Genomic DNA, 27,275 nt, shown 5'->3' with positions numbered 1-27,275 from the left:
CCCAGCCCGCTCTGGTTCCCGTAAAACAGCCCTCGAGGTGTTATTAGTTATGGGATCGCATCAAGGAAAGAAACGCCTCTCCTGAAGAGGTTTGTATCGGGCTGTGACGGTGGTGGTGTTTTGGGTTTTGGGGTTGGTTTTTTTTTTTTTTTTTTTTTTGGATAAAGGAAGTCCTCGTGGTGAGGTCCTTGATGAGGTCTGATGTCCCACCCTACAGGGCTGGAGGGATTTTCTTGGCTTGAACGCACACAGAAAGGGAAGCTTTGGGGCAGGAAGGGAGAAGGTTTTTTTTTTTAAAATCTTCTTTTGTGAGTCCTCCCTTTCTCTCAGGGAACTGAAGGCCTGTTTTCGGGGGAGACCTGGGTTGGCAAGCCACCAGCACTTTAACGATCGCAGAGACAACCATTCAGGCCGCTCTTTCTATTCAAGGAACTGTGGAGTCCCACACAATACTGGCCTCCCAGCATCTTCCTGTGCCCCCTCCCACTCGTCAAACAGGGGTAATCAAAGCCACCACCCCCCCAAGAGAAGAAACACTAGTTAGTGAAGCGCTATTGCTTTTGGGCACGGCTTTTTGTGCTTCTCCGAGCTGTCAGGATAAGAAGGACACTTTGCTGTAGGTCTGGTCCCCCACCCAGGCTACATCGCGGTCACATTCCTCCCGGCCACAAGGAGCTTGGGGGGGGGAGCGGTGGGTGGAGGTGGGGGGCTGCTTGAAGTACAGCGTGAGGCAGCAATTTTCTTTTGCGTATTATCAAAATAGTATGTCTCTGGAACGTTTCCACGTTGCTAAATCTAGATGGGATGGCCTAGGAACTGTTTGCGAGGGGTATCATTTTGTTGAGGATTGGGCAATATTTTATTCCAGCCCACTCCTGCCCTCCCTGAACCTGAGGAGCAGGGGAACCGGGCTAACTCCAACCAACGCTAAGGCAGGGCTGCTGGCTTGCAGGCAGAAGAAATCTGGCTCACAAACCTTGAGAAATACATCTGAGGGAGTTTTTTTTATCTTTTTAATATGTACGGGACTAGGCAGGACATTCTGAGGTTAAATTCTATGCATTTATAGGAACTCTGGTAAAGCAATTAAGGTCCCAGATTTGACTTGCATTAGCATATTTATAACCTGGTGGGGAATGCTTTCCATATTCCTTGTGTCTATTTTTGTAATGATACTAATCCTTTACATTTCTGTATCACCTTTCATTTAAGAGCACTAGATCCCAAGTTGCTTTACATATGCAGGACAAAAATACAGGCAGACATGATGGTGATATAGCTAAAAAATTGGAAAACGACATGATAAATGCAATTTATTCAATATCTTTGACAGCTTTACCTCCTTTTCACCCCAATGCCTGTATGCTACGGAATACAGAAACTCTTCATGCTGCCTCAAAGCATGTGTGCGCGTGCACGCAGACACACATTTAAGACAAACTTGCCTCCTCTTTCCCTAAAGGAAGAGAAATATTCAGTCCTGGGTAGACATGGCTAAACAATGAAAATGTAAGGTTTTCAGCCAGATTTGTGAAAATTTTACTTTTAAGTTTTTTTTCAAATTATAGCCACATAGTTGCACATAACTTGTGAAACCTTAAAAGGTCACACCTGTATAATAAAAGCTAATTCATAATCCTTTATTGTCAGTTACCACCACGTTAGATGATTTTGGTCTTCTTATCAGGAAATATAGACAAAACTTCGCAGTTTAACCTGCAAGTTTCTGAGGTCAAACTTGAAGTATCAATTCTGAATAAAATAATAATAAAGATAAATGATAATGAAGTCCAAAGCCAAAAGCTAGTCCAAACCTTCCCATTATATTTAAATGAGTTAGGTACAGAGATATTCCTCTGAATGGGAGCCATAGTATATAATCTTCAGCCTACTGAAAGCATGAAATTACTCAAGACACTCATTGAATATTTTTGAAAAGGAGTTCCTTGCAAAAAAATTAGGATTTAGGAAGTCCCATGTTACTAAAATTCAGTATTAGACTTATTATTGGACCAGTTACATTTTTTGGACAAATGACATATTTGAGGCTCAATATTGTCATGTACTATCAGAAGTAAAAATAGTTTTATTTTAATAAAAAAGGCTTGATAATTTCCTCTGAACAGTATAAAACAGTAATCCTGTCAGGTCAGTCCATAATTAGAACTGAATCATTACATTATTGTTATACAAAGGATCATTTCAGATGTATTAAGAGGATTTCATTCAGTATTAATCACAGGTTTTCTTTTCCTTCGTCTTTAAATTTTTGGAGACAGTATGTTCAGGCAGATTTGGCTGTAAAGTAAATGGGAAAATAATAATGCAGTTTTGTGTCTCCTAAAATACCTCCTGTGGCTTTTTTTTTTCCCCTGTGAAACATGGCACGATCCTTGCGTGTAGAACTGCTGCACATAGGGCACAAGTATTTTGTGCAAGACAGCGTGTAACACTGTTAGCACTTGAAACAGCCTGAAATGTGGACAAAACACACCGATGGCTCTGAAAAGTGACATGAGCTATTTCACAAATGCAACCAAGATACGTAACAAATGCAACAAGAACAACTTTGTTATGCTGTCTGGTCCAAAAAGCAATGTTTTTAGCATATGTTGTTAACCGGAGCCTTAGCTGTTCTTGATCACTTCCCAAATAAGCTGTTTAAAAACGAAGCATTAGGCTAGAAAGCTGAGCGCTTTCGCAGAGGATGGGGGTTAACAATTCACAGTACTAAATCCTGTTTGATCTGCTGAGAAATTCAGCCCAGCAGGAGCATGATTTTACTTAATAGCCTGTCAGGCAAGGAAGTTGCCAGAGGTGGGATGTTTTCCTCCTGGCTGAGGTCGGGCTGCCGGAGCTGGCCCATCTGCCATCACATGGAGTCCTGCCATTCCCGTTCCTCACAGTCCCGCTCCCTTTTGCTGTGCTTTTGCACGTGCGCACGTGTGCGTGTGTTCACGTCCGAGCTCCTTTTTTTCTGGCAGCTGCTGTAGGTGAGTTGTGGATGCGTTTTTGGAAGTCTCCCAAGGCACAGACACTCCCAGCCCACAAGAAGGTGCCCCATTCTCCAGGTGGAGGCTACCCAGGTGAGATAAGTGCCATTAATGACCGAAGAGAAGCAGAGTTTTTCCCTCATGTGCTGATGCACAGACACATTCACTGCTGTGGGTGCCTCGGAGGACTGCCTGCCAAAGCCAAGAGCACGAGGGAGCCGTACAGATAGCGTTCTCCTCTCGTGCACATCCTACATGTGGCAGATTCACCGTGTGCTTCCTTGCAATGCGCTAGAGCAGGGTGTTGGAGAAGGATGGAAAATTTGTCAAAACGTTGCCACTTTAACAGAAAGCTGGGTGAGTTCCCTTGCTTTTAATAGAATGTACCTTTCTTTTACTGCTGCTAATGCGGAAAGCAGCTGATCGTATTCTGTGGGGCTCAAGTTATTTTTATAATACTTTGTCTTTGGAATAAACAAGAGCATATTGCATGTCAGGAGTGGTAAGGATTTTATGGAGAAAGACAGGCCATGGATTCCCATGGATGGTCTTTGCTTCCTCCAGACATCTGAGAGAAGTTGAGTGCTGTGCTGTACCATCAGAGACATAGTAGCTCCTTAAAAATAGTCACTTTAAAAGTGCATTCAACATGCGCTCGCCTATTTGCGTTGCTGGAGCATTTCATCATGCACTTGTGCAACACCTTGTCCTAATCCACAATTGCCGCTCTTTGCCTCTGCTGTAATACAAACAGTAGTGATAAATTAACGTCTGGCTTGGCAATATTGCTACAGTCTCCAATTATGAGAAAGTGTTTTCTTTTAGAGAAGAGAAATCAAATGGCAGATTCCACTGTCTCTCACCCTTCCTGTCTGTGAACAAGCTAGTCCTTGTTGTAAACCCCATGTAACTTGCTGCGGGGGAGGAGACATTGTGGAAGCCCCCTGCCCTTAAAATAAAGGTAGTGCTTTAGTTGTTATTTCTTGGGGATCTTTACTAGCAGAGTTAACTCTTTCAAAAGGAGAAGGAAAGGATTTCTTGAAAACCAAATACAAAGGTTTCACAAGTAGCAAGAACCAGAGCAGGCAGAGGTTAAATGCATTGCAAACACGATGCTTCTTCCAACCCCAAAATCACCAGCGCAGAAGTAACAATAGGTTGTTGTTCACCCTCCAAAGCCTGAGACTGTTTGCCTACATGATGCAGAGTGGACAGCCAGAATCCCTGGATAACCAGCCTCTTCAGCTGTGCTCTCACAAGGCAAACACTGCTGCCTCGGGACGGTCAGCTTGAGCTCACGTTAACACCCTGGCTGAGACCAAGAAGATGACTGGCATTGCTCAGAAGTACCTTACCAAGAATAAACATCCACAAAGCCATGGAGCCACTGCTCTCAAGGGCTCACTGAGTTTCCTGGAGACACAAAAATCAACTGCCAAGTAGCACTCCTGGCCTACTGGAGTGGTAGCACTGGTATGCTCTCTCAGAAAGGACCACATACTACTTTCAGGCTGGGAAGTTTCTAGGCATGTGTTTCTGTCCATGCTACAAAGAGCCATGGAAATCTCTGGCAGACAAGGGTTAGTAATGCTCTTTCCTGGGTTTTCATGTCATACATATGTCAGGATACAGTCACGATGCATACACTAATTTTGTTCAGTGCCCTCACAACCTCAGGCAGAGGGAAGGCAGGGAGCCTTTGCAAGCAGCGTTATTTGGTGTCCACGAGCCTGTGGATAGAGGCAGAGAGCTGGGACGAATGAAAGGGGTCCCCCATCATGTGTAGAAACTGCTGAGTTACAGACAGTAGAGGGATAGCCTACACAGCAGGATACGCGGAGTGCTTACACGTGAGCGGAGGAGTGAAGACAGCACGGGTAGCCGTACCTCCTCTTTATATCTCCCAGCTGCTGCTCCTTGGGCAAGCTCAGCTCACAGACCACGAAGCCTGCATGACAGAACAGCAGCTGGGAGATATAAAGGCAGGGATTTGAGCGCAGTGAGTATTTTAAGACATGAAAACACTGCGACAGAGTCCAACCCCTCCTTGTCCTTTCCCCTGCCCAGACTACCTTCAGCACCATTAATCTCAAGAAAAAACTAGATTGGCCTTTGAGCTAGGGCTTTCCTCTCTGATTACAGTGTTTGCACTAAGCAGTGCCGGCTAAGCCCCAGATGCTAGAGCTCTGCATTAGAGGCCCTCCCATCCCCAGCTGGAGGATGCTATGTTAAGGGACTGCCACCTGGCAGCATCTTCAAGGAACTGCAAAGACGCCAAGCAGAGACGGAGGTTGGTGAGGTTGGTGACCATCAGCCTGCTGGGACACTTGCAGGTGCACCGGGGAAGGAGAGATTAGGGTTGAGCCAGACTGGTGTTGCCAACCGAACTATCTGGCATTAGGAGGCTGCTACTGTAAGAAAAAACACTATGCCGGTGAAACGTTTGATAGACAACCACCTTATCGGGGACTTGCCCACTCAGTTAAAAAGTTGTTTTTCCTTTGAGAAAAATCCCACCGTTTTCCCTCTCTTACTTCAAGTTGGCTCGAGAAAGCCTGACCTAGTTGTACTCAGTCATTGCGCCTTTTTGGCTAAGAGCTAAGCTCTTGCTTTTTGAAGATACAGCCAGGGAGGCAGGTCCCACCTTGTCCCCACTCTCCTGGGAAAGCAGAGGTGACGACTTCACTGAAGAGTAGTGTTGGATGAAAAGAACAATAAAATAATCTCCCTTGGCCAAGATCTGCTAACCCAACTTCTTTCATTTTGAAATCTTCAATATGGTCCCCTTGCCTATGCTACCCTTTCCTTTTTTTCTGTGTTGTGACAAGCTGGCAGACAAAACAATAAGCATCTCCTCAACACATGCTCAAGATTTTCCCCCAAATAGGTCTCTTGGCCATCTTGCCTAAAGCTTTCTAAACCAGCTGACTTTGAAAGGGAGCACACTGCAAGCAGTAATTTCTCTAGCATTTTGGAAGACTTTAGTTCTCCTATCATTTGGAAAGTGTCCTCTGCTGCCCAATATCACAGGAAACAAACTTCCAAACTTTTGTTTGTAAACAGAGACCTGCATCAACAAGGCAAATTTGGGGCTTAGGTGAGCCTGACAGTCTTTTGCCAATACCCACTATGCTTAGCAAATAAAGGGCCCTTGAGCAGCAAATGAACTCTAGTCATTACTATTAGTAGTAGTAGGCTTGGGTTGTCTTTTATTAATTTATGTACAAATTTGTACACAGGGAAAAGCTCAAGAGAGAGAAAGCTGGAGAGAGGAGTCCCTTTTCACTTCTGGAGCCAGCACAAACAGTAGGTTAAGGTCCTGAACCACATCACTAACATACCTTCAGCTGTGACCTCTTAGGACCATCGCTCGATGTGACAGCTCAGCTAAGCCTGCTGAGCCAAAAATGCCCTATGTATGCTCATACATTGAGGCTATGAAGAAGTTTGTCAATGAGTACCAAATGAACATTTTTTTCAAGAAATATATGAGAAAAGCCTACTCTGCCATTTAGGCAGGTCATTGGACAGACACCAACCTAGAGCCAGAGTTGGCGACCTAGATGTGAAAGTATCTGTGTACCCCCCTGCAGATGCCCTGTGCTTCCCAGATCCCTCTCACCTCCCAAACTTCGTGGAGCTGAATTCAACAGAGAGGACCGTGATGACTTACCAGTCTGTGTGCGCGTCATCAATCACCAGGAGGATCTTGGGTTTCTGGGCCACAGGCGGCGTGGGGCTGGCTGAGTGGTCAATTAGTCCTGCAGCCGCTTGTGTGGTTTGCTTCATGGCACTGGAGATGGAGCTGAAGATGCTGGTGCCAGTAGAGGAAGAGAGCGAGGGCTGCGGTGGCTGCAGGTGCTTTCTCTCCATGGCAGGAGAAACTGGGGAGCTCGTGGAATTGTCAGGGCGCTGCAAGTCCATCATGTAGCCGTTGGGCAAATTTGCCACAAAACTACTGTCTGAGAGACGCCTCCGGAGGAAATTCATTGTTGCAGTGTTGTGTGGGAACCTTCTCAGCAAGAGCGAGGCTGGAGAACAGCGTCACTGGTCCCGGGGAACGTTTCCGTGTGTGTGTAGGGTACCTTCTTGCTGTCCAGGTAGGCAGGCTTTCCCCCTTGAAATCCTGCTGGAGAAATATGCCTTAGTTTTTCAGCAATATTTTCTTTCTCTCCTGTGGGAAAAGAATAAAAGACATATATATCAGATACATAACGTGAGTCTGAGATAAGAAAATCACCTTTGGCCTTTTAAATGGGTACCTTAATCAACAACGAGAGGAAAAAGGACTACTGGTTTCTATGCAGTATGCTACACTGGTACAGCCAAACAGATAGGACAAAGCATATTTCGTGGCACTCTCTCATCCCAAAACATTTTCCGGTCAGGGCAGACTACCTTGCACTAGTTTAGGGGCTAACAATTCTATAACTGTTCACCGTGGGGAAAGAAAAATTATTCTGACCATAAATGTTAATTTTCAAAAGAGAGACAGCTTATTTCCTGTATTTTGTGTGTTGGAAATAACACATGGTTGTTGCAGAGTAACCAGCAAATGATCCAACAGGGTAAAAAGTTGTATCATCTTTGGCAGGCTTGTAAGCAAGGCTCTGAATTTAAGGAACAAACATCCTAAATTGAAATAGCTTGTAGAAAATAAATAGTGGAAAAATCCCCATACACATCTTGATCAAGTTCAGTGGCAGCTTCAAACTACTCGCTTCTGTCCCTGCTGCTCTCGGCACTGAAAATTAGATTTTGAGCCAGGTGCATGCTGGTGGTTGCTAGACATAGCAGACTACCTGATTTTACAAGTTCACTTGTAGGATTTTTGCAGGTACTCAAAACTAGAAGTTTGGCTGTCTAATCTTCACATACTTTTTTTTTTTCTGTTGTTGGGTTTTCTGTTTTGTTTTAAGAAGAAAGGTCTTTTACTCTGCTCATCTTTTCCAGTGAGAAAATGAACACCATGAAATATAACTACTTGGCTTTTCTCCCTTGACCGAGTATGATGACTTTATTTTTACCCAGAACACTACGTTTTTCAGTAGTTAAATAATCTCACAGGGTTAGTTGTTACTTTCACAAAAATTTTCACCTGCAGGCATAGCCTAGAAATGAGTTTTCCACAGTAATTCCCCAAGACCTTTTATCTGCTGAGACAGCCTTTGAGTCTTGACCAGAGGCTGGTTGGTGAGATTTAGGGAAAAAGAAAAAACGTATTGCTGGTAAAACGTAAATATTTTTCCAAGACAGACATATCCACAGCAACAAAAGTGAGAGTTATCCCATACATCAAGTGAGATGAGTCACATGGATTCCTGGTATCATCGCTAAACCATGCCCCGACCCCCTTCAAGCCTTTTTGAATGAGCCCCCTACAAACGCTGGAGCTCCTTGCCTTGACCTGCCTGGTTTGGCCTCCCTCACTGCTCACGCTCTTGTCCCAGTCTCCAATTGCCTCCTGACGGCAGGATATTGTCTTTTCCCAGTTGGTCCAAGAGACTTCGGTGTCTGTGAACCTTCCTCCTGGACCTGTGGCTGAGAGCTCATGGAGCAACCAAACAGCTTCCTTAAAACAAGCTATCGTTTGTTTTCACCTACAGGGATTTACAAAGCTTTAGAGACAGAGGAACCAGACCTGTCTATGTCCGTACCTCTCTCAGCCCCCAGAGCCTTAGGGAGGCTCGGATGAGCCTGCCTGGAGTAAGTGAGCTACAAAGGGCCCCTTGGCACATGTCCCCCAAATCTCGTCATCCGTCACCACCCCGATCCTGTGGGCACAGGATCCATCTGGAGCAGAGGGCTCCCTGCTGAAGCTGCTGACATCAGCTTATTAGAGCAATTTTTCTTTTGATTTCTCAGCCCTGGCAGTACAACTCCTCTGACTTTGCCGGAGCCTGGAGGTAGTCTTTTCCCAGGGAATAGCTCAGGAAATCTTTAATGACTTCCTGCCACATTTACAGTCGATAATGTATCTCGAGGCATTGTGCTGACTTCCCGCCTGGTCCTGGCATGCCTGGTGACTTTACAACATCAGCAAATGCATGCACTGGTGAGCACTTCAGTACACGCTCTGTTTATGCAGCAGCTGTTCCAAGAAGCAGGTAACATATATTATCCATCAATTACGAGCCAGCTACTTACCTCATGCATATATACACACAGCACTTGGCCTACTTGTGTCCTACCACAGTTAAGTGTGAGTGCCAGCAGAGAGCCAGCACCAGTTACCTGTCCGGGATGACCAGAGTGTAGAGCCTACAAAGACTTTGGGGACTGGTATACTACAGGCTGGGTAGGAATGCGCCGCACTGTCCTCTGCTCAGGAAACTGTGTTTTCTACCTTCCACAAGACAAATAAGAAAAATCCCCTCACTTTAATGCCAGTCCACTCAAGAGTAGGTCCGGTCCTGGTTAAGAGGAGCATCCCAGAGATCTGACTACTGTCAGAAGGGCTCCGTGTGACTATCCCATTACTGTGTACAGCAATTAGGCGGGCTCTCTTGGAGGACCTTCGCGTTACCTGGCAAGAGGTAGGACGTAATTTCCATACCAGTCTCAGGAGAAGCGCTTTTAGCACAAGATACTTGCTCCTTGCACAGCATCACAGGGAGCTGCCGGTTCCTGCTGTGGCAGCTCTCAGCCACGGGAGGGAACCTGGCCCCAGCCATACAGACTGGACAAGGCTCTTTCCACAAGCCAGTATCCCTGGGACAGGGTCCAGCAGGACTTGCACACCCTTGAAAGCCTTTCTCCCCCACTGCCAGGCGCTTGCATGGCTGCTTCCTCCTCTGCGAGATTTGCACTCTCCAAAAGAACGTGGGGTCCTTGCAAAGCACCAGCAAGTAAAGCAACGGGCAAATGTCTCTGCCCTGTGGAAGAAGGGCATGGAGGCACATGGCATAAGGTGTCCCAGGGCTGGGAAGGGGCAGAGTACCCAGCGATGCACCTGGAAGGCACGCAGCAGGTTTCCTCTGCAACAGGGCTTCCCAAACTGTGCCCTTCAGGGTACTGTTTACAATAAACAATTTATCATACTTACTGCAGGGCCATGCCCACTTGCCTCCTGGACACTTTTAAACTGTGATATTTACAGTGACCCATCATTTTTTTTCTGCTGGGGGTTTGGTAGTGGAAGATGTTGCCCAGGAGACACTGGGAACTGGCAAAACTCTCTTGTCCAGAGCGTTTGGGACGCTGCACTGAAGCTGGCCTTTCCCTCTGCCGGCTGGCACTGCCTCGGAGGCTGCGAAAACTGGGCTGCGTGCCGTTGGCTCGGGAAAGAAGGAGAGAAAACCTAAGCAACTGATGTCACGGGGAAATCTCCCTCCAGCAAAGCACGCGGAGGCTAAATTCAAACGGGATGACACTGCTGCAGCGGAGAGTAACGCCTGGCTCCGCTCTGGGCTGGGGGATGGCAAACCCGCCAGGAACTTTGACTTTGGGTCTGTCAAAGCGATGGCACAGACTGTCCTCTCAGTACGTACGTTTTTCTAATGAGCTGGGTAATGCAATTAAAATAGACTTTATCTTTTAAAAAATGAAGTAATTGGTGCCTTTGCTGCATTGATTCATCGATTGCCATTAGTGCCACCAAAGAGACCTTTTCTGCAATGGGAGCTGCATAAACTGCCTGCAGATTCCTTTGCTTACTGGAAAACCTCACAGTCTGCTTCTGCATGATGCACACTTGCTGTTATTTAACTTCCAGCAGTAGGCACTTTCATACAGGCACAGGCTGAGTAGGTTAGGACCTCATTTTCTTACTGCTTGAAACTCCCCGTAGACATCCCGAGGGCTCAGCAGGTCAGGCCAGATCTGGCTCTGTGCAGCTCTCCCAGCACGGCATCCACCCGATGTACGTACAGGTCCTACCCGAGCAAGCAAGCAGGGCTGTAACTTCAGCAAAATGAGGAGCCAACAGCTCTTTCAGAAGCAAGACAAATCTGCTAAGTGATATTTTGTCACTCCAGAGCCACAGGTAGGAGAGCTGCTGGCTCTACACCATCAGGTTGTACCTTGCCTCTGTGCACACCGGTATCTTCCTACGGCTCACGTGGAGACAAGTCACCTACTTAATGCTGTGCCAGGCACAAACCTGCCCAAAGGAAGGCCTGTAGTTCCCTGCACGGCTGAAATACAGCCCACGGGCTGCTTCCAGGTGAGGTAGAAGCTCCTGTTTTGTTCCTCAAGCTGCAACACAGCAGCTGCCTCCCCACCACGCAGGAGTAATCTGCTGCTGTGTGAAATGGCTGCTCCCGAAAGCTAGCTGGGAAAACAGCGGGCATCTGGGCTGTAGAGCTGCAGGTCGGGGATCTGGGCTATATTTCAGGATGGTGAAAAAATAAACAAGGCATGGGTGAATTAGTGAGTCCTGAAGAAAGATAACAGGCAGGAAGGAGGGGAAGAGGAGGAGGAGAAGGCACAAGCAGAACGGGAAGAAGTAAGCAGGAATCAGTTTAACCAAAAGACAATGTGGGAACGTAGAAATCCCAACAATGTGAGCATAGATGAGGAATCAAAAGGAAACGATGTGAGCAACTAAATGAAGCAAAGGCAAGGTCAATTAGAGCTGACCTTGAAAACACCAGCAAAGAGCCTGGCACTGTCAGCCCCATGCTAATACGCAGTTAAACTTCTTGGCTGATATTTTCCAAAGGGCAAGAGAGGGTAAGTAATCTGCTCCCTCAGCACATTAACAGCAGCCAGGCACCTACCTACTTTTTCTCAAGGATATACTCCACAGAGATGCAAGTTATTTCCGAAAACCTGTTGACATGCATTAGAAAACAATAACAAAATGTTCACTTAAACCTCTTGCTGAATTACTTTCTAATGTGCGGTAGCATCCAGAGGGAACCAAACCCAATTAGCTGATATCTGTTAACCGTGCTTAGATTTCCCCTGAGCTTATCTATGCTGTCAGGTAATGAACTGACATGACCATGCCAGCCTGCATCCGATTCCTGCTCGACAGCCTCAATGGAGCAATGCTGGGGGTGGCAAGATGGAAAGCCAACATGAATGTCAACAGTCGAGGTTATCCTCCCACCTCGCTGTAAGGGAGCCGCACACTTACTTCTGCCTCTTTATGGATGGAAAGATGAGGGGATGCTCCTCACCTGGTACTAACACCCCTCACATCCATTTTGTGGATAGCCATTAGCATATATGAGCATTTTAAGATATCCCCATGTGTCCCTTCCTGCCTTCAGGCATATTGACACACTGTGGGAGTGGACTTCTGTGGAGGGACAGCCATGTCAGGGAGCTCCAAATCCAGCTGGATGGCTTTCCATATATATTTTCAAAAAGAGAAAAGCAAGAGATTATTCATTATTGTCAGGCTTTCAGTGTTTCGCCATAAATGGCTTCAAAATTCCCAAGCTTGATGTACCTTGGCATAGCTTGGCATTTCTTAGGAAGAATTGAAAACAGAATAAAACAATTAGTTCTGAAATTAATCAGAACCTTTGTTGGGTTTTTACATCACTTGCCACAGTTTTGGACTCAAGAAGCTCACGTGTTCAAACATTTCTTGGTATTTTTCAGTGCAAGCTGAAATTCCACAAATCAGGAAATTATAACAATAGGGGTTAGAAAAAGAAAAGGAAAAGGATAAGGATACACCCCCCCCCACACTCCCATTTTTTAAACTGAAGCATTTGCAAAAAGCGTAAAGGTTGGAAAGGCTGCATGCCATCCCAAAGAACAGAGGAAAGCAGAGAGTTTCCATGCTGGTGTTCAGTTTGCAGAAAGCTTTCCCAAGCGTCAGCAACGCAATACAGGTCTAACTTAGATGCTGGTAGAAATTTTCCAAAGTATGTAAAACTACAGCACAAATTCCATCTAAAATCAGAGGGGTTTGTGCATGCGGGTGCCAGAGACTCTTCTGGAAATTGTGCATCTGCTATGACTGACACCGGCAGAGCCGTGCTGTCTCTTTGAGGGGGTTGCAAGAAGTCAGGACCCTGCAGCTGGAGGGGTTGGCAGGGCAGGGGAGCTGGGACAGCATGCCAGCAGGACAATGATGCTGCCCAGAGCCGGAGTTCCCTGTTGTGTGTTACACAGCTGCTTGCCAGAATTTCACTTGCTTCCCAATCTTTTTATTACCTTTCACAGCAGCAGTGATTTCCTTTAGAAATGGGCTCTTCAAGGATTTTTGCAAGTCAGTGTCTTGTGCATCCAATTTCTCTGTTTAGAGATATCCTCAGAGATGCCAGGAGGTCTTGTTGTCAGAAATGAATCAGTTCACAACGTTCAACATGCTTCATTAAGCCGGCGATACAAATAAAGGTGCAACAATTCTCTTGTCTTATTGCTACATTCTTGTAGACCTTAAAAAATCCCCTCTACTTTCTTGGGTGGCTGTTTAACTGGAAAAGCCTAGGCTTTGCAAATCTTATTTTTTCACTTTGCAAAGCTATCAGTGCTTTCTATGTAGCAGTTTCACCACAGGGCGTTTGCCTTGTCTGGTCCTGAAGATAACGGGTGCGTGCATACTAAACAGAGTGCAAATGGTACCATTCCCCAAAAGCTACACCCAGCACAGAAAATGAGTTAGTCTGTTTCTTCTTTTGCCTGTTATTTCATAATAACAGGCGAGGAAAAGAAGAAGGAAAAAAGAAGAGTCTAAAATGAGAAAATGTCATTGTAAGATCATCAGTCTTTTAAGTAGATTGCAAAGGAAGATGACTAAAGCCATTAACAATAGTGAAAAATTTCCTAGTGAAAAATAAATCGGAGTATTATGATAATACTCTATGGCTTTAATACCCCCAAGAACAAATTATGATGTGCTACTTCTTGGAAACAATACATTATTTCCTCATTTTATTCTCACTGTGGAAATCCTGTTGGCACCTAACAGCCACAACGTTGTCTCAGTGGTAATATCCCCTTGTCAAGGAGCTTAGGGAGGCCTTTTGTGGCCTGTCTCTGTTCAATATCAATACTTGCTTATCAGCAAAGCCAGACCCAGCTCAACTGGCGTGGGCAGTATGGGGCAAAGAAATCCTGTGCTAATCCTTGAATACTATAGAGCCATCTCCATCTGAAAGTCAGCTGAGTTGGCATACTGTCTCCATTTCTCATTTCCCTGAAGTATTGTGGTCATTCCCACCCCGAGCAATAGCAACACTAATGCTTCCATTAAGGCTAATACACACGTGCCAAAGTAGATCCTTACAATTATATTAAAGAAAAGCAGGAGACACCAATACAAACTGGAGAATTTGTAGAGATAAACGCTCTGCATGTTAAGCAGATGAAATTGGAAGAAAGAAGCAAGCAGGGCCTGAAGCCCCCATTTTCTTCCTTCCCAGTCTTGGATCTGACACAGTTCACGTTGTGTGTTTGAGTCACGTTCTAAGTTTCCTGCAGTATCCACACAAGTCCTGATTTCATGGTGATAAGAGCGAAAGCAGTCCCAGACACACCATTAATAGAGCAGGGATTTCCTTCAGCTGAGAGACGCATTGCTTTGAAGAGTGCTGATCTGAATAAAATCAAGAAGCTGGATGTATTTAATATGTAGGGCCTGCCAATATCCATTAAGACTCATCCGGATAAAAGATGCCTAAGGGACTGACAGCTCACAGGTTCTCAAAGTGCAGCAGTCTGCCCAGTGCTAATGGGGCTCCTGTCTTGATTATGATCACATACTCTTCCTCATTGCTATGCTATTTTCTTTCTACTGTATTCTGATTCTGCCACAATAGACTGGTTATTCAAAATGCGGGTAAATAGAATATTTTGTTACTACAGATTTAACTAGATATGTTGGGGGGGGAAAAAGTACTACAGGTCATGAAAGGGAAGAAACAATTTGCTAAGAGGTCATAATATACACCAAATAGATAATTATTAATTAATAGACAATGATAAGAAGGATTTTCTGTTTGGAGCACAAATTGTATTGTTTTTCATATGTTTATAAGACAAAAAATGGATTGCGTATTTCCAAATAATATATCTTCAAACACAATACTGCAATTCTTGCATCAATGCTTCTAACTCACTTTAAAATGCCACAAAAAAAATTCAGTTTCTTTCCCAAATGTTCTATGCTTCTGGGGGTTAAAAAGTTCTCCTTCAAACATCTGAAGTCTTCCAAACCATCTGTAGTGCTAGTACACTCCATCTAAGTTTTGCTGCCATTTGCATCCACCCCTCTTCTCCCCCCTGCACCATTCCAGACACCACCCTATCCCAGTTTCCTAGATTTTTCTCATATGGTGAGGAACTCCTTATAATATTTGAGATTTACTTAACCTGATGGTGTGAACAGCAGATACCTGGAGAAATAAAGCCTGTAACTTGCTTTTGTGCAGCAAGGTGCTCATTTGCTTTCTGGCCATACATGCCTATCTCATGCAGCAGCACTTTAATACAAAGAGAAGAACAAGCTGAGAATTTGAGCACACTTACTGATTTATTCTGATGACGGAAGAGAAAGACAATGTTTTTCTGCACTCTGGGGAAGATTTCTGATACAACTGTAAGATGGCTTGATGCCAAATTCTTTCATGCGATGTAGAAGTGGTAGGAAATTGACTGGCTAGACTATTCCTCCAAAGAGGCAGAGAAAATGGGGATTGGTAGACCTTCAGCTGGAGCACTGTAGGGATCCAGCTAGCTATGTCTGTCTCAAGATTTGTGATGACCAGCTCAAACTGTGCTGAGTATTTGTAGGAGATGTTTTTCTTTACTTTTTTGCATTATTACTATTGATCACATGGAGACACGTGAAAAGCTGTGTGGGTTTGTGTAATACATCCCTTTTGTTCGCACCATGTACCCACACACTTCTTACCCCAGCAAGGGTGACAATCCTGTCTCCCAGAGCTGGACTGAGCACCCTAGCTCTTGTACCGTTGCCAGTGCCTGCTCCCCAGCTGCAACCTCCCAAACGTCCATGAGATCCTGCTCTAGCATGGTTGCAGGTTGGAGCTACAAGCCAAATATATTTGTGGTGCCAGAAGGAGCCTGTGCAGGACAGTCAGTGGGCGAGTGTTTCGCTTCCTTAATAAAGCATCTGGCCACGTTTCAAATGCCATCTGTGTCAGCTCCGTAGGAAGACTGTGTTGACAAAGAGTTGTATCACCAGAGGTGCACTGCTATGATTAGAAAGTATGCTTTAAAAGCCTAATAATAAATTATTTCACTTACTCTCCTTTATCAAGTTGTCTTCCCTCCCGGTTCCCTTCTGCTTGCCTATCCAGTCTTTGCATTCATGCCGGATGGTGTAGGAACCCTCCGTAGTTGGCTCCAATCACCAGAAACTATGTTTAGGCAAAAAGCATCAGAAAACATAATACATGAGTGTGGGAACTGGAACAGATTCTGGACCCAGACAGAGTCCTGAGAGAGTAGGCTAGTGGGCTGGGCCCAGACATGGAAATAAAGCACAACACGACTTTAACAAAGTCCTCTGTCATCAGCCTGGGGAATGGTCACTCAGTGTCTGTGCCTTGGTTTCCTCATTTAAGAAGACAAGCTTTGTTTTGTAGAGCGCAGAGATATTGCAAGGCTCAGCTCACATGCCTCCATGCTGCACCACTGAACCAAGCATGAACAGCTTCAAGAGCTCTGGTTCCCCTGCTGATCAATAGCTGAATTACAAAGCTTTTAAGGGTTACAAAATTGGCCAGCCTTATTTAAGAACCCAAGCACCAAGCCTTTCAAGGGCTGGCAAATACATAGCCACCATGAGTGGAAGGGAGGGCTGATGGGGAAAACTTTCCTGGAGAGAAAAAAAAATAAATATGGCACTTAAAACTATTTTGTAACTGGGAACGTAAAGGATCGAGCCACACAGCTACTTTAATTTCTCCTTCTCCCATAGTCACGGAACTTCTTTCCCAAGCCTGGAAAGGAAAGAAGGAAAGGGAAAAGGGGAAGGGAGAGCACGCGGCAGCTCCGCAGCCCAAGGAGGGCACAGTGCGAGGAGCTTGAGCAGCGCGTGTCGGCCTGAGCTCTTGCTGGGCGCACACACAAATACGGCGTGACTAACCGGGTACAGAGAGCACGAGCATTGCAGCAGGCAGAACAGCAATGGGGACATCCCACAAATCTCAGGCAGAAGTTATCCAAGACCCACCATTTCTGCTTGTGGACTATAAACGTCTGTACATTTATACAGTGAAATAGTATTCCTACTCCTCTATGGCACAATCTGTACTTGATCAGAGCTAAGCGGTGCAGCCCCGTGTGACTGAAGCTTACTGAGGAAAACCACTTTTACTGTAGATATGTATTTACAGAAAAGAAGACGTATCCAAGAGCAGACTGTAAGATCAGCTGAAGAGTCCAAAACAAACTCAGCAGAGCTCTGAGTAATAGCTAGGGAGCTGCCTCACTCCGCTAGGTTTATTTTCAGCTCTTGCCCAGACCCAGCGCCGGAGCCCTCAGGTTCATAAAGGCCAGCAGGTTTAAAGCTTTGCATGTTGGAACTGGCCGCCTTGTAACAACCGCATCACTTTGTCAGCCACCATTTGGGTTAAGAAAACCAACAAAACCCAAACAAACCCCAGGGCACAACTTCTTAGCTTTAAGATTTCAGAGGCTGGCATGGATGGCGAGGTGTTAACTACAGCAGGCTGAGGAAGTATGTTTATTCCCCGCAGCTTTGCACAGAGCTATGCACTCATGGAGCCTGGCCTCCCCCCTGTTAAGATGACGAGCCAAATTCTGCCTGCACTTATGCTTGCATATTCAGTGTTTTCCATAGGCTTAGCTGAAGTGCAGAGCTGATATTCCTGCACGTTGCAGTATGGCAGTCACTGAATTAAAACACACAAAACATTATTCTCTATTTCAAGACTGCACACAAAATGAAATGAATCTTATGGTTTTTGTGGATAGAAAGAGCAGTTCCTTTCCCTATGTTTTTTTCTATGGACTTTTTACTTTGAGCAGGTCACTTAATTACTTTGTGCCTTAGTGTGTCTGGTTTTATAATATTTCTGTTAAATAAAGCATGGAAAGGCTAAATTGGGTCAAGTTTGAGAGAGACTGAGATGCATGGTGATATAAATACAGATTGCAGAGGTGTTCTAGAATATACAAAGTAAGCATGGCAGCTGTTTAAAATTAAATCTACCTGAAAACTGTATTACTTTAACATGAAAGAATATACAGACTTCTCAGCTCAAACGAGAGCTGCTAAGGTCACTGGATTCCAGTTTCAGAGCTGATCACTGCAAAACCTGTTGTGGATACCCAGATGTTAACTGTGTAAGAAAGCAGTGCATGGGTGATCTTTTATAAGCCAGCTTAGACACAAGGATCTCTGTCCCCTTTCCTATCTACTCCAATGCAAACACAGTATCCAAACATGACCCAGTGAGCGATGGGGTTTTGAAAACCTGGTATCATCACTCAACCCCATAGAGGTAGCTGATCACCTTCACATGTTGGTGATAGACCCTGCACATCCACATGTATTTTCTTAAGAACTGCAGAAGAACCCTGGTTAAATCACTTCATATGGAAATCCACATGTAAAACCAAGGCAAGAGAGGGTCATATCATGAGCACTAATAATAACGTACACTGCGTGATAACAAATACATAAAAGTCCTTCGCTATTATCAGCTTAATCACTTGCTCTCTTCTTGCTTCAGCTCCCCACCATTAGTATCTCATTCCTGAAAGAGGATAATTGCTTTGGATCTCTTCAATTACTACTAAAGCACTGCAGAGCACTTGTAAAAAATCAAATAGATTTGAAGACTAGGATCATTGAGCTCAGCCTCCCATGTAGTGCAGCTTGTGTAGTTTCTCCTGCTGTGAGTTTATAATTTCTGATTGGAAAACCAGCTCCAAGGCTAGTTTGTAAATACTCACCGCTGCGGTCCAAACCAGTCCTGTCTCTAAGCCATCGCCACTGCAGCAAGAGCAAAGCAGCAGCTCCCTGAAAGCCAGAGTGAAGAAAACAGCATTTCATCCAGCTGCGATGATCCCCCAACTTCAGCAGAGGCCGCGTGACCATACGATATCCCAACGCAAAGACACTTCCTTAAGCACCCCAGAAAAGCTCAGATGTTCACGCCGTAAAGCAGCAGCTGCCTCCTGGGCAGCCAAATCTTGAGCAGCAGCTGCTGCCAGTGCATCATCTGCAGGGCTAGGCAGTGCCTGGCAGCAATCCCTACCTGAGCTGATTTTTCAGTTTGCGCTACCCTGAAGGTTGAACAAGAAACATTGCCAAGCAATGCAGGAGATGGCAGCTGGTTTGTCAGCTTTGGCCCTGCATTCCCTCTGCCTGTTTGTCACTGAGCCTCATGGCAGATCCCATCGCCTGAGGTTGCTGCCAGCCACAGCCCACCGAGCTTTCTTTGCTGGCAAGCAGCAGCAAGGCTGCAGACTTCGATCAAACTGTTGGTCTTTGCTGGCATCTCCGTGCAATCACAGCACCTACCTGATGCTCCTCAATACTAATGAAGCAGCAGCGGGAACCTTCTGGCCAGAGAAACTGTGGTGGAGAACCTAGTTAGTAACTAAGTATTCCCCACCTAGCAAGTATAACAACTGCTCTGTGCTAGCAAAGAAATGTGAGTTCTGCCAAGAGGAAGTGCAGAACTTGCTGTTAGTTAAAATGGACTCCCTGGCTGTATGTTGGGTTTCAGAAGTGCTCTTCAGAGGCTCACAAAGATTTATTGCTGATGATTATTCCACCTCCCCTCCAGCTGCTAGCACTGACCATACCAAGGAACAAGCATGTGCTACACTGTCTTTATGAAAAAAAATTAAAAAAACCCAGAGTTTTTCTTACCTGCCCATAGCCCTTGGGCTCTACCACTAAACATAAAAACATGCACTTAGGAGGTTAGACAACTAAAGAGCCTATTCATTCTTCACCACCTACTCTGCTCTGGGAAAATATACCGGTCTTACAGCATCGTGTGAAGGTAACTAGCTATTGCTTCTATTTGTCCAAGGCGTGGGAGGCTCTGGAGAAAGTCACAGTTTTAGATGCCTCACTAAGAATTAAACCACGCTGATGTCCTCTCTTTTTTCAAGCCAGAGGACAACTACCTCAGAACTAGCTCAGGGTCCTCAGCACATCACAACCATCTAACGACCAGAAGGAGAGAGATACAGACTGACAGAGGCAGAGCTGAAGGTGTAGGTTCTTCCAAACGCATGCACTAAGGTCTTATCATCTATGGCTGTATGGGAGGAATTACAGCACAGGGAGACATGTGGAGCCGGGCTAAGATTGGTCTGGTTGAAAATTTTTATATTTTTAAGAGTAGGTTGAAAACCAGACTGCTCATTTCAAATAAATTGTGCCATTTCAAAATATTTTCTGCTCCAAAACAGCACAACAAATATTCCAAAATTTCTTGTAACAGGTAAATGTTGTATCAAATATCCCATTCATTTGTAGGCTTTCTTTTCCAAACAAGTTTTCAAAGATGGCATTTCCAGAGCCTGTTTCACAGCCGACAAGCTGTGGTCTTTCAGTGGAGAGATGTTGCACTGAAATGTTGCTGGCTGACTACTTCTAAAAGTGGGGGACAGATGAAAGACCATTCTAAGGTTTGGATATCGCAATTTAACAGCATGTTACTGTTATTTATTCCAGGCAACCAAAGCTAGCCACAAAACTTTTCTGTCCGAAAGATGAAATACCACAGCAATGCGGAAGCTCATGTCTTCTATCTTCCTCCGATTACTGCATTACTTTTACTGGAACATTTACCAAACTCCAATATTGTGTGCAAGTCAGCAGAACAGAGCGTACAGAAAAGCTCGCAACACTACTTATTCAACTGGCAACTCTCTCAGAAAGAGAGTCAATTCCTTCCCTTCCAGCTCAAGCAAAATTCTCATCAACTTCAATAGGATTCTTGCTGAACTAAAAAAAAAAAAAAAAAGTTTGGGGTTTGGATCTGAACCCTCTCTCTTTCTGACCGCAGCAGAAGGCGGGTGATTTTGCACGGCTGGCATGGCTTTTGTGGGAGATGCCAGCTAGCGACTGCAGAAGGTCTGCGACTGCTCTGGGCAACTAAAGGCACTGTCCTCTTCTTTCTGGGGGTCGCTCCTGGGGGGGGCAACAGCGACGCAGTCTGTCCGTGGGGCTCAGCAAAAGAGGTGGCACTTTCTTTCAAGACAGAGGCCCGTGACCTGTGGCCAAGAGTCAGAGACATCAAAGTATCTTCCTGGGAAAAGCCTGCCAGCACGTTAATAGGGATTGTCAGCTCCAGCCCTTGACAGGCGCCGTCCCCTCCGATGCTTCGTGTTTCTTAGGAGCCGGCGCATTGAATGGCCTCAAGAAATTCTCATACATGAAACTGCCCCTGTGGGGAACAGCGGGGGAAGCCCTGACTGAAAGGCTTTCTTGAATTATTAACGTTGCCCAGAGTAAACCAGGGTAACCTTCATCTTAATTCCTGACAGCCTCTTTCAATTTTATTATAAAACAGCAACCCCCTACCTCGCCTACTCCTCTCTCTCCTGTTAAAAGGAACTTCACAAGGCTGCTGAAGTAAGAAAAGCCTGCCTGCAAGATTAACTAAATACACACAGGCCTATTTTAGATAGATGCATCAAGCTAAATACAGCAGCCTTCAGCTGCTGGAGGGAGCACAGCGTTTCATCCAACCCCTCTCGCCAAAGCGCATTAATGCTTTAGCAACCAGAAGGGAAATACAGGCACCGAGTCTCATCTTCAAGCAGCAAAACCAAAAACTTCGGGGCTAAAAAAAGAACAAATGCTTCCTAACATGTCACGTTACTTGGTTTTGTCAAGCCCACTTCAGAAAACAGCCGAGTGTGTTTCCCTGTCCACGTGTTGTCCCCGCAGTCCCCGGCAGCTGCCGGTGATGGGCACAGCACATCAGAGGTGCACGCAGTGACTCGGGGACAGAAATGCCCAGACCATCACCTCTGGGACCATGTAATCATTCCTTATCCCAAATTTCCATTGTTTTGTCCACTGCGCTACAGCAGTGCTTATAAACAACTGTGCTGGGCTGATAAGTTGAAGGAGAAAACTCCTGATTTTCTTGACTTCTTTCTCTGAGGAGGATCTATATTTTCTAGCATCTTCCTCTGGAGTTTATCAGCTTGTTCTGCAGAGTCAAGCAAAAGCGTTTCTGCAGCCAGGAAGGTCTTTGACATGATCCTGGGCTGCGATGTACCACAGGACCCTTCAGCCTTTACTCTAAGCCCAGCGAGTTACAGATTAAAGTGGGGGAGGAAAATGACTGCGTAACGGATATGTTCATTGTATTATACAAAAGACAACCAGAGCTAAGATACTCTATATTAAAAATAATACATTTTATCCAAAAAAGGAGTGTTACTATATTTTAAACAACAGATTATAAAGGTCTGAATCATCTTGGAGCTGAATGTTCTGCTGCTATTGGGTTTGGTTTTTTAATAGTCATATGTAAATATGCTTGTGTTTGCTTACGAAGTTAATTTAGTGCTAAGTCTACCAGCACTTCTAGATTAAATATATTTTGCATTGGCTACATAAGAAGTATGGCGTAAGAACTTCTGGCTGTTTTTTTTCACCAGGCTTGGAAGTCCTGGGTCCCGGTGGAGTGGGACTTTCTCCATTCACTTGGATGGGAATAAGGCATCAGTTAACCTCTTATTCCGCTCCAAATAATGTGAATAGTTTTAGCTATCACTTTTACCAAGAAGTGGCTTATTAGTATCCTTTCTTAAACAGCGTTGTAGTATTAAAGGGCTAGAACCAGCAAGTTAAATAAATATTTCCTTCTGTGTTTGTGCCATTGTCAACTAAATGTAAAATCAAATTGTAAATTAAAATGCAGGGCTTGAGGTAACACACTTTTACACTCGAGGGAGCTGAACAGCCATTTCCAACCATGAAGACCTGGCTGAAGACACTGGTTGCCATCTTTTAAAAGGAGTTGGTATGTGTGTGTTTGCTCCTGTGTATAAGAAGAAATAAGGAAGCCAATGCTTCTCCATGCTTCCCAGTTGAATTATACAGGGAAGAAATGCTGGCTCTGGTTCATGCTGAGAACAGGAAATAAATCAGCCAAACCCCACAACGTTTAGCAAAAATGAAATTTCATTCTTAAAAAAAAGGCACACTCCTCTCCCCTACTTTGTACAGCTCTTCACCCGTCTCTCCAGTCCTTCCATTTTCCTCCCTTTAATATGAATTCTGACTTTTTTCCAACCCATAGGAAGATAATGCTGCTAGTATTCTTCAGGCCAGAGTATTGTACAACACAGCAGCTATCTTGTTCATAATCCCAGTCTGATAGTTTACAGCAAAATTTGATGTGCCTTTAAAAACAACTGCAGTTACTCTCTCAAAAGTGAAGGCAATACTCCCAGGTCCAGGAAGCCTGGGAAAGGGGTCTTTGCTACCCCATCTGATCTGCTGTGTTTCCTCCCCATGACAGCCCACCACAGGTCACCCTAGGAAGCAGACAAACTTTTCTCCCCTCTCATGTCACTCTGGTGGCAATACAGAATTCAGCCCTTTGCAATGGAGCACTGCCACCAGGACAAAAGATCATTTCCACCCCAAAGGTCACATCACAGACCCTTTCTCCTACTTTTCCAAGGCCATCTCATTATTTTTTTTCCTCTTTATGAGCAGGGTCTAAATTACAAGCACATGCCCTTGGCCACCTTTCCTGTGGCCAGGGGAGTCTGCTAATGGCAGCGAAGTCATAGCATACCCTTGCTTTAGCATTTGATCTGCCCAGACAGAGTAGGATTATTTCTCATTAAACAGACAATAGATGAGTGTCTGGAACCTGACAGCCATTAATACAGACATCGTTAGTTCTACATAATCACTTCATTTTCCTTGATAACTGTATTATGAATATATACGAGTCTACAGTACTGAACTGGTAACAGATCTGCTACAATTGCTAATTAGATCTCTGCTGTTTGTCAGCATTCAAGAAAAATACCTTGACATTTCCTAATCTCTAGATGAGGTAGGAGAATACCACAAAAAACCATGAAGGATGGGAAGAAGTGAAAAATTATCCAGAATGGAGAGAGAGCATGGCTTCCCCACTGCTTAAACAGAAAGGAAACCATTTTATCCCACAAATAACAGGCATATCTGGAAATTGGAAGGTTTTCATTTGGTCTTACCGAGTCTGTTTGAAAACTTACAATCCAGGGCTTTGTACACCTCTGGGGACGTAAGCCAGCCGAAAACACGGAGGCCTGAGGGGAGAAGAGAAACACTGGAGTGAGCAAGGGGGAGGCATACAGGAGGCAGAGCAGTGACGTTGTTTGAAAGAAAATGCTCTTAACAACAGCTCTGAAAATGCCCTGGGTGTTTTGTCTGACATTTCGAGTTGACAGTTTCACTTACCAATAGATTATCAGATCAAGCCACTGCACCTTTATCAGCTATTAATTGTATCTGGGCCAAGGCACCTCTTTGTTATGCCCATCTGGGAATTCTGGGTTTATTTGCTTAGCTATTAAAGTGGCAGGAAAGGGATTTTTAGCCTAAAAACTTCAAAAAAAGAATAAGACAGCCTAGAGTATTTACTGCAAAACCTGACATTCTGGAGAATTTTCAGACTGACTAAAAAGTGATCCTACACCCCTATAGACAGAACAGCATCCTCTGAGGGGAGAATGCCACAATACAATACACCAGTCACTGTGTAATAAGAACCAAACTCACTTTTTTTTCTTTTTAAAGAAGGTTAATAGTTGTGGGGTTATTTTTGTGGGGTTTGGGGGGGGAGGGGGGTGGTGGTGTTTTTTTTTCCTGGAAAGTGCAATGTAAATGACGTAAATACAAGGAATTTTTGGAAGGTGGGATGAGACTTGTAAGATGGAAAAAGCCCGAATTAAGTGTTAAAATAAAAGCAACAAGCCTTTTTACAAAGGAGTTGTATAAGTTAAGGGCATTATGTTTCAGTCCTCTAGGGTAGACTTTGAAATACTACAAATCTCATAAAAGCAACTCACACATCACATACCAAAGAAAAAAGCAGAAGAGTGGAGAGCCAGAGAAAAATGGGAAAAATGGTACCCGTTCTGGGGGAGGAAGGATGATGTGGAGGACATGGTGGATAGTTTGTTGTAATTAGCGTTGACATCAATAAGGAGCACAAGTTTTGCATCCCATCACGCCCCTCGTTACTAGAGTACGTACCCTCCTAACCTCCACCCAGGAAAATGATATCATTGCATGAATTAATCATCTGGGCAATTAATGGCAAAAGCGACCTCAGGTTTCCAGCACAGTCTCTGGCACCAGCGAGCTGGCGATGACGTAAGCTTCCCTGGGAATACGCTGGCGTTTTGCCCGTTCCTGAGCCTCGCTCTTGACTCCGAGGGCAGAAGCAAACAATGTGCTCACCCAACCAGCGATAAATGCTGCGAGCGAATGCCAGGCTACTGCCGCTGCGGCATCAGAGGGACGCTCCTCCTGCCAAAGCCCCCGTGTGTCTCTCCCAAGGAGGATGCATATCCCAAAACGGGCAAGTGCGAACGGCTTCCTCGGCCGTGCGAGGAGATGGAGTCTCCAGGTGTGCTGAGGATCTGTCCCCTCTTTAGGAAGGAGAGCCTCCTGCTCTGCACCTGGAAGCTATGCAGCCTTGTGCAGCATGTGAATAAGCAAGTTATTTAATTATTCCTCTGTTGCTGGGGCAGAGGTAAGGGGAGAGAAGTTTGTTATACTGGAGAGTTTATTTTCATATGGTCAGGCTTGTTTTGCTTCATTTCTTAGCTCACTCTGTTGCTGTGAGTGCTTTGAAAGTTGGAGTCAAACTCAGCTATGACCACGTTTTTTCTAACTTAGAGGAGCTGAAGGGCAGGAAAGGCACGAGAAATCAAGAGACAAAACCCCACTAGCTTTCAGTATGTGCCTTATCTTAGACCTGTTTTTCAGTCAGCTATTCCAGGTGAGATGAGGAGAGCATGGCTCTATCCTACAGGAATCTGCAGCACATTCCCTTTGGGTTTTCTATCACCAAATACAATTATCCTCTGTAAGGTGGAGCCTTTTTGTACCTGTGCCAGGTGAGTGCCCCTTTGGCAGGTGAACAAGCTGTGGGACAGAGGGGGACGGACTCAGCCCACCCGGCAGCACATCCCAGAGACTTCAGGAGAGCATGTGGGCAGAGGGTAGACGTGAGCATTGAGGTGCTCTCTGATGGGAATATCAGTCATATTTGTATTTTCCCTTGTTCCAGCCACATGAGAAAACCACAGAAATGAAATGAATTTGGGTAGGGGAAAGTTGACCCCTAATGTAAGAAATTTGGTGTCAGGGAAGAACAACAACTATTTGGGCAAACAGGTTTGGTTAATCCAAGACAAGCCATTTTGTTGCTTCTCACGTGGGGCTTTCTGCCTTACTGCTCTTTTCAGAGGGAACCTCTGGCTATTGCTTTCTGAGCAAGCAGAAGCAGCGTACCTCCCTCAGCACTCATCATAAGAGTTAGTTTCTGCCTGAGATGAGATATCCACAGGTGAGCAACATTTTGTCTCAACAACACTCTCCTCTGGATCCTAGCTTCAAAAGAACGAGGTGGTGAAAACATATGAGAAGCAGCTAAACCTGTTAATGCCTTGCAGCAAGTCGCGATCCCCATTCCAGTTAGCGACTGGGCTAAGGCTACCCAGCTCGGGACAGCCTCGTCTTAAAGGCTTGCAAAGATGTAAGCTGCAGAAGTGCGATTACAGCATCATCGCTGCAAACAACGTTCCCTGTCTACATGGCTTAATGCCACTTGTCACGTTTGTAATCCAGCTTCCCCCACCTGCGCTGTCTGTTTAGCAGTCACTTGTTATGAGAGCAAAGGCAGTGAAACAAAAGGAAGGGCAGAGGCTAATTTGCTTGATGTTCTCCTTCTCTTCCAGATAACATTAATTCGTGGGCTCTAACCTGATCCTTAGAGATGCTCACCCTTTCTTTACATCATTAAAAGGGAGATAGCAAATCTGTGGAAGCAACTCGATAGGTTATCACTTTAGCAGCAAGCAAACAGGACAGTTTGATCATCAGTTCTTCTAACCAGTCAGATAACCTGTCCTGATTCCCCCCTCTGCTTTCCAGGTGTAGCTGGCTCAGCAGATAGGATTAATCCACTTTCCTACTCACTTGCACTCTCCATGTTAGAGAATCTGATTACACAGATTGCCTGCAATTTATCTCCACCTGCCATGACTAATACTCCAGTCTGACCTCCTCTTTCCCATTTCTCACATCTCACTGCAGATCCGGTACATACACAGACAGATGCATGCACACTTGCTCTTTTTTGTTTGCAAACAGCTCACTGAGACCCTCAG

At 45.1% G+C, this 27,275-nt stretch overlaps 1 protein-coding gene across 3 annotated transcripts in view; it reads right to left on the bottom strand.

The window, feature by feature from the left end:
- SYN3 (synapsin III) overlaps positions 1-27,275 on the bottom strand; it is a 260,724-nt gene that overhangs the window by 170,802 nt on the left and 62,647 nt on the right. For 2 of the 3 annotated variants that reach the window (XM_069807362.1, XM_069807363.1), the window contains 2 exons: positions 24,108-24,182; positions 6,667-7,167 (listed from right to left, as the gene is read on the bottom strand). In XM_069807362.1, the coding sequence (XP_069663463.1) occupies positions 6,667-6,983 (317 nt within the window). In that variant the 5' untranslated portion in view covers positions 6,984-7,167; positions 24,108-24,182. The remainder of the gene's footprint in view (positions 1-6,666; positions 7,168-24,107; positions 24,183-27,275) is intronic. The other variant, XM_069807364.1, reaches the window with a different exon arrangement.

This window comes from Haliaeetus albicilla, chromosome 19 (assembly GCF_947461875.1).
Source record: "Haliaeetus albicilla chromosome 19, bHalAlb1.1, whole genome shotgun sequence".
Classification (NCBI taxonomy): domain Eukaryota; kingdom Metazoa; phylum Chordata; class Aves; order Accipitriformes; family Accipitridae; genus Haliaeetus; species Haliaeetus albicilla.
This window is presented reverse-complemented; position numbering and strand designations above follow the sequence as displayed.